Source organism: Pholis gunnellus (genome assembly GCF_910591455.1).
Source record: "Pholis gunnellus genome assembly, chromosome: 11".
In the NCBI taxonomy this organism is placed as follows: Eukaryota; Metazoa; Chordata; class Actinopteri; order Perciformes; family Pholidae; genus Pholis; species Pholis gunnellus.
In genome coordinates this window covers 5,356,040-5,367,939 of record NC_136538.1, presented here as the reverse complement: position 1 = coordinate 5,367,939, position 11,900 = coordinate 5,356,040, and the positions used below count along the sequence as shown (strand labels likewise).

The following is an 11,900-nucleotide window of genomic DNA, read 5'->3' as shown; positions in this document are numbered from 1 at the left end:
GCAGTTGTTCCCGGGACATTTCCGCTCGCGGCGTCTTTGGCCGCGGTCAGCGCTGTGTGAACCGACCCCGCCACTAATCCCCGTTAACACGCTGGTATTACATTAAAGGTTGTGATGACGCCTCGAGGCATTGGAACGCCCATCTGATGCAACCGGAGAGGGAGCTGTTCCCACTACGAGGCACTGCATCTATGCACGTTTAGTTTGCTGTGAAACCTTCTGGTGTTTTTAGGGTGATAACTCTGAACAGTTGTCCCGGCTGCACGCCCCTTTTTTAAAAGAAGCCTTCCGCTCATATTAGGGACACAACTTTTATTTTCTGCATGGTTTCGTGGAGTCGGCGTCTCTTTCTCCTGGTAATTATTAGTTCACGTGTTTGTCTTGATGCTCCAATATCTGAACCCTCTGGGACCGGCTGTAACTGGACACACACACACACTCGCACACGCTTCCTGACCCAGATCCTCAGCCATTCTCGGCATTTGCTGTCGAGGAGAAGAGGGGACAGCTGGGGTAGTGCAGCCCCCCCCCTCCACCACCACCCAATAAAAAAATAAAGCCCACTCCACGCCTCCTCCTGCCCTGTTCGCTGTGGGCAGGCCGGGTTATTAATACCCCTGTGAGTAAGTCGGACAGGAAGAGCCAGGTTAGCACACCCACTGGTCAGCGGCTGACCCTCTACCCAGTGGTGCATACCAGCCCCTCTGCACAGGACGCTCACACCGTTTCCACCAAACAGGCTTTCAGTCTTTCAGGGAAGACCTAACAGGCCCTCTATGGTCTGAAAAAAATAAATAAGTAAATAAACAGTGAAAGGAGTATAATCAGCGTTTACATTTTTTTATTCCACTCCCGTTAAATTCTTCGACATCATCTAAGTTGCAGCAAAGGGTCGACTGACAGGTTGCGGGTCAAACTGGGGCAAAGTTGATAGTTGAGAAAGTGATACACTGCCACCCAGTGGAACGTAAGCAGAAACACTTCATTCACGTTTTATTGGTCCCAGTGTATGTACAGTGCAGTCACGCTCCAATACAGACAGGAAGGACTCTCTAGCTCTACCAGAACTAAACACACCGCAGCGCCTGTCATCTGCCCAGAAGACCTTTAAATGCTAGTGCAGAGTTAACTCGTATGTGTCGTGATCGGCGTCTTAACCGAAACGAGCCGCGTCGAAGCGGTGAACGTGTCGTTCCCTATCCGGCCTTCAGCATCACTGTTGGTGTTTACTGGATCCGAATCATTCAGATCTTCCAGGAAGACGACAGAGAACAATAAACTATCATTTCTCCTGTTGTCCTTTTGCAGAAACTGGTCCAGCTCCAACACTAAATCCTACACACACACGGAGAAGGTTGATCGAGTGCATTTCCATTCATGCTGAGCTGGATCCAGACATCTTGTTTGTTTTTTTCCAGGACTGACCACAGCTGCACAAATAAGGAGCTAGCTGATGGTGATCAATAACGAAGTCACCTGAGTGAAGCCCAGAGGGAGGGAGCGGGGGGGTGAGGGGTCCACAGCTGGGTTATATGAGTGGAGGCCGTGCTTTGAGGGGGGGGGGGAGTGGGGGGGTGCCAGCGGGAAGTTCTTTTGTTGCACTGAGCCCTCGTGGAAGGATCTCGCCTCTTCCTCTTCGCTCTCTCAGTTTTCATGTCCGTCTCTTAGACGGCTCAGCGGCCTTTTCCCCATCGGGTCCTTTATGTGGTCCGGATCTGAGCGTAGCGTATTTTAGATCTACAGAGAAAGAAGAGGTATTGAATGGGACATGATGATGATGATAATGTGTGTGTGTGTGTGTGTATAAAATAAATAGTACCTGGGTGTCTTCTCTGAACTCTGTCTGGCTTGAGCGACACTCTTAAATTGTGCTTCCAGTCTGGAGTAGACGCCTCCTGTAGGCTGCAGCAACCACAAACACAAACACACACACACACAAACACACACATTGTCCAGAACAAAAACAATCCGACATCAGGCAGCTGCAAAAACTAGGACAGCAGGGCTGACTGCTCAGCACCCTGATCATGACCACGTGATGTGAGATGAGACTAAACGCGGCGGTGAAAGCTACGTTTCCGGCGTCCTGATGCTAAATGACATTTCTGCGTGTACGTGAACAGATGCTTGCCTCTTTCGTGTCCTTGGATTTGCTCTGCTCCTGGTCTCCAAACCTCATCTTCGTCAGGTAGCCGATGATCTCCACCATGCGACGCTGGTCTGGTTCACAGGGAATAAAAGCACAGCAGGAAACAAGTTGATGTTGACTTAGCGGGAATGTATGGAAGCCTAGAGGGGACTTTATTCAAATGATAAAGTAACTCCACAATAGCATTGTCATTTTCCACCTGTAAATGTGATGTTTGAGTAAAAATGAAAATAAGAAATGATGAACTCTTATGGGCGTACTTCGACCGTTATTGAAATTAGATTTTCAAAATCATATTCCGATTCAAATTTGAGAATTAACGCAATAGAAACAAAATGCAGCCAGATACGAGCATTCTTTGAGTCACAATTCAAATCAAAATGTTTGAACAATTTCTAAATGAAAATGGCATTTGATATTTCATTTGTAATGACACACCCTGCTGTACAGTGGACAATATTTAAAGATAATAAGTGAAACCGCGCTCACAGTCTATTTCATTTACATTTAAACGTCACTAAAACGTAAATGTCGTCTGTCGGCCCTCTCGTCAGTTAGGACGTCACTTCCTTGTTTGTCTCAATTTCAAGTTTACACCAACATTTAAATAAAGTCCCCTATTGGATTCCATACAGATGTAAGTTTGAAAGAGTAAAGTAAAAGCATTTAAAAATATAAAAGTATGAATAATAATTTACCTTCTTCCCTCTGAGCGTCCTGGTTGTATCTCATGGAGCGAGAACTGTCCCACTTATTCTTCTGGACACTCACTCTACAAAACACACCATATAACCACATAACGCACAATAAAAAGTCAGATATGAAATCAAGACATTTAAGACATTTAAGTAAAATCAAGTACATAAGAATATATAAGAACAAACATCCTCCTTCCATCCTCATCTGATACTGAGGATACATAAACGTGTGAGCACGAGTGTGTGTGTGTTTGCAGGTTAACTCACGTGAAAGGTGTGTTGTCCCTGGACAGTGTCTGAGGGAATGAAAGCCAGGTTTAGAAAACTTTAAAACTTTTAAAGTTACAGTCGGGGTGTAAATATGTACTGCACTGTGTTATTAGAGTAGTAACACAGTTACGAACAAACTATTAACCATGTCTTTAAATCTAATGCAACTGTGAAACTAAATACAGAATGAATACAGAGTGTAACAACAAACAGCCTACAGAGCTTCTGGTTGAATTAACATAAATAAACAATAATACATTTAAAAATGCATAAATAAGCAGTGTGAACTGTACGTACTAATCCCTCAAAGCTGAATTATTATGTATTGATAGAAAAAAATGATAAACAACTTCTAGTGGGTATACAATGCAATACATTCATCAAAATAAAATAAAGTTAAATTCAATTTCCAGCTGTAAACAATACACCCTGCCACAGCACATCATTTACTACGCTGCAGCTTTGCAACGCATTGCACCATAAGAGCACAACTAGAAGTGTCTTCAGTGTTTCACTGCTCTGAGGAAATGAATATGAATGAAGTCGCTGACTCACTTTCTCTGCTTTGTCTTTGCGCTGGAAGTTCGGAGAGGACATTTGTTTTTTCAGAGGTCTGTGGGCCTTCTTGGCCTTCTTAGCAGCTGGAAACAGAGAAACAACACACACACACATAAAAGGAAAGAGCATGGTGAATATGCTGGGACGGCACAAGACGCCATCTGCTGGCCAAAGAGAGCAACTGTTTTATTTCCCATCCTTATTAAAAAAAAAGGGCTGAAAGTACCAAGAGTGACAGGATAAAAATAGACGAGATGAAAACGAGTGTGATGAGGTGCTAAATATAGAGACATGTTTCACTACGCGTCCTCATTTTGCTTTAATCATTTAAACTCAGCGTTAAAGGGAAGCTGCTACCAGCACCACCACGGTTAAAGGAAATCAGATTCACTGAAAAACGTCCTGAAGATGCGTTTATTATGACGTTTATTATGACGTTTATTATGACGTCCGGGGGGCCGATAAGTCACAGTAAATGAACACCTGAAGGCATCGTGTGTGGCACTCTGAGTGATGACGAATGGTTTGCGTCTCTTATTCAGAGAACATGACACGGTGCAAATAATCATCTGCTACTAGAGAAAATACACAAGTAGAGAGTATGATTATGAAAAAGAAACACTTCCACGACGTATGCATGTGCCATTGTTACGATATTCAAAAATAAAGTTTGTTATTAGCACTGAAACAACTAGTTGATCGCTCAATTAGTTCAAGTTATAGTGAATCATATTTCTTTTTACAATCAACACTTGAAATGATGAAGGAAGAACAGACTGTAAACCATACTTTGGTGTTAAACTTATATATAATCATACAACTAAAACGATATTTAACATAAACAAAACAAGTTCTATTTTACAAAAATAAATATTTATAATCTTAGCTATACTTTTGTATTAAGTTGTCTTGTCTTGTCTGCTATGAAACAGCTGCTATGAAATTAAAGGGATAGTTTAGTTTTGAAGCCGACAATTAAAACGACATTGATATTTTTAATATATAGTTCGCTGCTGCCCTCGTCCACAGCCGTACATCACGTTCCTTTGCTGATGCTCTAAACTCTATCTGTAGATAATACGCTGACCACGGAGAAGTACCGTCGAGTCATTTCGATCGCTAATACGATGAATAAGAAATCTTCAAGCTACAGTTGAGTGTGTAGGTGTTAGCTTTCTTTCTAAAAGCAGATTCATATCGACCACGTGTGCTGTATGTGTGAGCGCGGAGTCAGAGGACGTTTCAATAAACTGCTGTTCATCAAGAAATACTTCCGTAACTCGTTACTTCATGTTACTTACTTCGTCATCTTGAGAGGTGTTTGGTGGTGTGACATGGCTTGTTCTGCTTCTAGTCTTCATGCTAAGCTAAGCTAAGCTAAGCTAAGCTAAGCTAATCGTGTTCTGAGCTCCAGCTCTGAACAGACATACAGATCTCACTCTTGAAAAGAAAGTGTTTTGTGAATGGTGAGTTTATTTTGTGTTTTAAAAATGGTGAACAGTCCTTTAAAGTAAAACTTCTTAAACATGTATATTATAAAATGACTAATTATTCAGTGTGGTTACTGAATAACATGACTGCCAGACTAATCCCTGATGAGTTGCAGCCGTATCAGTGAAGCTCAGATCAAAGCTGCAAGCACCAAATGTGGGACGATTACCACAAACACTTCTGCCATTCGGCATCATTTTAACGCCACACTGCACAGACATGAAGAAAAAAAAAGTGCATCTACCAACATGATCCGGCTGTGATCCATCACAAAGCGCTACGAAGCTTCCCCACCTTGTTTCTTGGACAGCTCCTCTTCGTCCCCCACCTCATCCTCGGTGACCTCTGACCCCGTGGTGTACTCCTCATCCTCCGACAGGAGAGTCTGCTGCCTCTGGGAAGATGAAGGTCACTTTACCGTCTTTGCACTGGACTTATCTCACAGACGATCTCGGTAATTGACAAAGACAGGCTGGCTAAACAAAATGTGACGGAAGGGAATGAGGGGAAAGTTCCTACCAGTTGCAGACTCCAGTTTTTCAAAAGGGAAAACTGGTTGGAGAAAAAAAAAAGAAAGTAGCTGAAGTCAGAACCAGAAGAAATGTACACGGTAGAAGAAAAGTAGGAGACGGAGAGAAACCCTGAGACAGAGGAAGAGGACTCACAGGGCTGCCGTCTCCTCTCAGAGGTCCCAGCAGTGTTGGCTCCAGGAGGACGTCGCAGTCCTGAACCTTCTCTGCACTGGGTGGACTCTCCTCAGTACTAACACATAAGATCGCAAAGAAAAAAAAGATTTTTAATCAGAATCCCTGCAAACACACACACACACACACACACACACACACACATCCTGATGATGCTCACCCCTCTGCAGGCGGTGTGTTGGACAAACACACTGCGTCTCTGTGCAGCAGCAGGTCATTGAGGACTCTGGTCTGGGCTGAGGTCACCTCGTCGCAGGTGTCATCATCGGGGACGTTCACTATGTGGTCTCGCATCTTACAGCCCTCAACACACAAACACATCTGTACTTAAAGGGAGCGGTCGGCAAGTGGGGGTTGTATGAAGCGGGTCTGACAAGTGAAGCCAATGCAGAAGTGCCTTAAACCTGCATTCTCCCTCATGGCCAGCAGGGGGCGAATCCTCTTATTGTATAGAAGTCTATGGGAAAATGACTCTACTTCTCACTTGATTTATTACCTCAGTAAACATTGTAAACATGAGTTTATGGTCTCAATCTCTAGTTTCAAGTCTTCTTCAATACAGCATGATGTTCTTTTGGTAAATGATGGTCCATTTAGAGTCAAACAGACCATAAAGCAGGGGATGCTTTAGGGCGGGGCTACCTTGTGATTGACAGGTCGCTACCAGGGGGTTTCTTAAAGTCACACCTCCGCAGTCTAAATATGGTCACTTTCACTCACTGGTCGCAAAAAAACTAAATGGCGAGAGCCAAAGTCCAAGATGGCGATGGCCAAAATGCCACAAAGCAATGGGGGACGTCCCGATGACTACGTCCACTTTTTATATACAGACTATGAAGTGACCCTACATTCCAAATATTTGAACGGCTTTACCTCGCCGTCAGAAAGCCCTTTCTTATCAAGACTTTTTCGACAAAAACATTTAATTTGACCTTGCAGAACAAGGGAGCAGCTGGTCTATCGCTGCCTTGACCGGTTAGTTAGTTTGTGTCATTATGTGACATGTGAGGGCCAGGATAAGGATAAGGATGTTTATTGTCATCGTAGAAAGATACAACGAAATGAAGTCGGCGACTCATCAGTCAGTTCAGCAGCAAGGTCGGACAAACCAAAGTCACACAATATAGGTGATAGGTAATATTGTGGTCGGAGAGGGGACATTAAAAACTGTAGGATGACAAGCGACAAACTTTTTTACACTTTTTGTCTGGGGGAGACTGTAGTAGAACATCTAACAATGAGTTATATTCTATCTAGAGTAAATACAACAATGCCCCCTCTCTGAGAAATCACTATAAAAGAGCCTGTGATCACGTGGCGCACTATTACAAATACCGGTTACACAAGTCCATCTTCCATCAGTCTCTCTGTGCAGCCGGTTCGCTCTTGCTGACCTCTGCGTTATCTGTGAGCTGCATCTAATCGTAACAGTCCCAGCATGCAGCGGGACGGCACTCTGAGCAGATTACTTTACGAGCCAAGTAGAGGACTTAGAAAAGTGCACATGATGGTGTCACGTTAAGCATTGACAACGGCAGCATTTTCCTTAATCCAGCTGCTTTACTGACCAAACTAAAGATTATGTGAAAGCATGCATGGTTGTATTTATGTAACTAAATATTTATACGTTCACGTTGAACCAACTGGATTCGGGGTTTTTTAATGGAATATTAGTAGAGTCTGTCTGTCTGTGTGTGTGTGTGTGTGTGTGTGTGTGTGTGTGTGTGTGTGTGTGTGTGTGTCCATACCTTGGGCATACCGGACGGGTCAAAGCGGAGAACCCTCTGGTTGCAGCAGGGGTACATTCCTGCACCATGCCAGCCTTTCTCAGTACCCATGCCAGAGTACAGCACACTGTCTGGGTGGTACTTGCAATGGGTCAGCTCTGCACACACAAACACCTACACACACACACACACACACACACACACACACACACACACACACACACACACACACTTGGTCATTAAGTGCTCACACACAAAAACCTTGCATGCCGTAGACAAACACACACACACACACCTGCTGGCATCGGGAGCAGGTCAGGTAGTTGATGGTACCCCAGATTCTCCAGTAGACCAGGACCCAGGACTTGAGCTCCTCATACAGACCGGTGATGTATTCGTGCACATCCCAGCTCTTCTGCCTGCAAAACGTGCACACACACACACACACACGGTTACACACAGACTGTGATCAAGACCTTAAAAAAATGAAATGGGACTCATGTCTGTGACTCTTGTCCGTGCACAGGACACCGCTGTAATACTTAGTGTGCGAATAGATGATCTCCCCGCGAGCATCGATGTTGATTTTCCCCGGAACGCAAGAAATCTTCCTCTCCGTGTCTCTGGTCAGCAGCTTGAGACACAGACCACACCTGGGAATAAACACACAAATAGTGAGGCCGACAGCAATAAGAGAAGAAGAAAGTGCAGCGGATGTTGATGAACAAAGAGCTGCTGCTGCTCACCTGTAGAGAGTCGAGGCGTTTCCCGGTGAATCTCTGCCCTGGTAGTTGGGATCGAAGAGACGCTCAATTTTCTTCTGAAACAATTTGCTTTGAGCGGGAAAACACAATTTCTAGCATTATTTGATGTTGTCAAAAATAGAGGTGTATATATATGTCATTAACGTGTGAGGATGACCTGTTATCATAGACTTCTCTCCTCACATCACATTTTACTAAGAAGCATTGACAGAGTGAGGGAAAAAGCCACGTCGGGCTAGTAGATCTAGCAACTCATTTGCCGATCGGGCAAAAATAATTAAAGGAACAGTTCATCCCAAAATCTTTTTCCTCTTCCATGTAGCGGCTGTTTATCAATCTAGATTGTTTTTAGTGCGAGTTGTCTTGTTTCGGAGACATCGGCCGTGGAGATGTCTGCCTGCTCTCCACTATGACTCAGCTGTATGGCAACTGGGTTTCCAGAAATCATGACGTTACTCAAGAGAATCCACAATCAGTCTCATGTCGGAACTGTGGTTGAAAGAAAAATAGTTCCTTTATAAAAACGGCTCACAACAAGGTCTGTGGATTATCTTGAGTGGCCGGGTCATGATTTCTGGACTGAGACTTTGCTGTTGAGTTTTTTTAAAATGTATTTTTTGCCGCTTTGAGCACCACAAGCCGCGTGCCATGTAGCTCCATTATATTGGAGAGAAGGCGGACATCTCTGCGGCCGATAATCGCCGTGACTCTGCAACACACACCAAAACAATCTACATTGATAAACAGCACGACAGGTAAGAGGAAGAATATGTGTTTTTGATTTGGGGGTGAACTGTCCCTTTAAACCCGTCTCCTTTTTCTCCAGGTGGTCTAAATAAATAAAATGTTAAAGTAAAAATGGACATTGAGCAAGTAGATTTCTGAACCACTTAAAAAAAACATTCCGCATTCCCACCCCGTCACCTTTTGAACTTGTCTTTTTTGTCCCTGATGTCGTCGGCCTCGTTGTGGCTGAAGAGCTGGGCGATGCGCGTTGCCAGGTTGCTGTTGATGCAGTTCATGTTGCACGGCGTGGCCACGATGGCGCTCATGTGTTTGTGGCAGTACTGGATGCACTCCTCCACCTGAACGTGGGCAAACACAAACCGGTCTTATAAGACCTTTCACGGCAACGGCGCACTAAATGTTCAATGATCCCACATAAGCGCTACGCTAGCATTAGCTCTCCTTACAGAGCAGTGGTCTGAATAACTGTTGGGGGCAAAAGAGCGTCTACACTCTTTAACATCCATGCAACATCAACTTAACAAAGCTCTATGTAGGGGGCCTCTGGTTTTCCCTGGACTGGGATACATAACCACTTATCAGGTGTGAAAACATAAAGACATTTGCAAGCTGCTGGTGGATATTCTTGGGAATATACATTTATTTTATTTTTTAATATGAAAAACAAAAGGCCCGAGGTACGTCACCACACCCAGCGTCACAACACTTACTAACGTATCCATCTTCAAGAACTCGGAGGAGATCAGGATTGAGATCACATTGCTGGGCTCTGTAACCGACAAACACCACATGACCAACCAAGCGAAACCCCACAACAGACAAACAACACAGAACACACAGCCGGTAACACCAAACACACACCGCGTTTAGTGACCAGTACATCAGGGCGCCATCCGAGGGTTTTACACAAACAGGTAAGGGACAGCTCAGGCACTCCCATGAGTAAGAATGTGACATTTGCTGTTGTTTATTAAATAGTTTGTCCGGGGATTTACCGAGGCGGGGTTTGTCCTTGTTTCCCTCCCCCGCCGAGTTCCTCCTCACGTAGTTCATGAGCCAGTCGAAGATCTGCACGTCACAGTGGACGGAGATGTCCACCTCCTCCCACCTCTGGGTGTCCACGGACAAGTACTCGGCGAAGTAGCGCATCTCTTTCACCAGGAGATCTCTGGGGCAAGTGAAGTCCTGCTTCAGGTTCTTGGTCTCGTCGCACACGTGGATGACCATGTTGGGACTGTGAGGAGAGAGTTTAAACACGGTAAACAACACAGAACTTCAAACTTTTTCCAGCTGGCTTTAAAGTCTTCAGGGTGTGAGTGATTCCTACTGAAAGTTTTTTTTAATATATATATATAAGATAGAGTATCATTTAAAGATGCTATATACAAGATTGGGAGCATTTATATTGACTTCCAAAGGCTCTCAACATGGCGACTGCTGAGCCGGTAGCTTGCAGCTAACAGTGCAAACAGTGCAAACAGCGCCAACAGCGCAAACAGTGCAAACAGCGGCCAAATTGCTGACTGAGTATACAGTGTTAACCTGATGGGGGTTCCATAGAGTGGGTGCTGTAAACCACCATATGAGTGCAGTGCAGAGCGGCCATGCGCTAACCAGTGTGGCGCGCTAACATGCACTAACATGCACTGACATTATGTAATCAAAGCAAGGAGAAGCTCTATTAACAACACACACTGAGGGAGATGACTTCATACTCCACTATATCTACACATAGCTAATAGTTGTTTGCTGCTATATTAATGCTCTGAATCCCGTATGTTGCACCGTTAAAAGATAGAGCAAGTGCGTACGTATGCGTAAAGAACCAATGTGCATTTTTTGTTAACTTGGGTTCACAGCCGTGGGAAGCAGCACTTTGTACAGACTGAGCTCTCAGTACTCACTCTCGTGGCTTCTGAGGTTTGTCCTCCTCCTCTGCTGAGACTCTTCTCTCTTTCTTCTCCACAGCACCAGCCCTTCCTGTGGCTGCTGACACCAGCAGAAAAATATATATATTTTCTAAAATATACTCTGAATCCAGTTATCAAACAGTAACTGTCGATATCACAGCTCTAGACACATGTGTCAAACATGTTTTAACAATTTACATTTTAGACTGAATAGAACTTAAAATGTTTCATGCGAGTAAAAAGGCTTTAAGAGCAGCAAATAGGTGCGATGACAAACTTCTAACAGGGTTCTTTAAATTAAATGTAAGCCCTTTTTAATACCACATGGAATGCAATTGAATACCTGTTTCACGAGCGTATCGGCCATAAGTATGATGGGAAAATGTTACCTGACCTGTAACGTTGATGCTGCTCTGGCTGCCTCCTGTCTCCACCACCTCCCCAGCGTCCAGCAGCGCGGTCAGGCCGTCCGAGGGCGAGGTGCTTCCTTCTGTCAGGGCGTTGCATTGGTTATCCACGTGAGGGAAACCCCCCGTGCTCTTCAGCTCCTCGAATCGACGGGCACACTGTGAGATCACATCAGTGCGGCGGTATTATTTCTCATCAACGAGCCAGGCCTCATGTTTCTAAACCAGTGGAATGATGGATGGATGGGATCGTTGGACAGACGGGAGGGGTGGGTGGGTGGATGGATGGATGGAAGCACTCATAGTTACCCAGCCCTCCAGTTACCTCCTTGGGAGTGAATCCTGGAACTAGCTTGGCTACGTTGTCCCAGTTTATGGGCTGGGGCACTCCCCACAGAGAGCCCAGCACCATATCCAGAACCAGGACGTTGTTGTCGTAGGGAAAGTTGTTGTTGTCCGAGCAGAAGCGGCTCAT

General features: G+C 44.7%; 1 protein-coding gene across 1 annotated transcript; it reads right to left on the bottom strand.

The window, feature by feature from the left end:
• Positions 1-1,700: 1,700 nt before the first annotated feature.
• Positions 1,701-11,900, bottom strand: sanbr (SANT and BTB domain regulator of CSR; the record flags this gene model as incomplete). The annotated part of the gene is made up of 20 exons (XM_079169379.1): positions 1,701-1,737; positions 1,820-1,902; positions 2,132-2,220; positions 2,848-2,921; positions 3,115-3,143; positions 3,673-3,758; positions 5,461-5,560; positions 5,686-5,718; positions 5,832-5,928; positions 6,031-6,173; positions 7,619-7,771; positions 7,893-8,016; positions 8,140-8,250; positions 8,344-8,430; positions 9,286-9,446; positions 9,819-9,877; positions 10,104-10,342; positions 11,013-11,094; positions 11,362-11,584; positions 11,751-11,900. 20 exons carry the CDS (start codon positions 11,898-11,900, stop codon positions 1,701-1,703), a joined length of 2,160 nt encoding a protein of 719 aa, XP_079025505.1.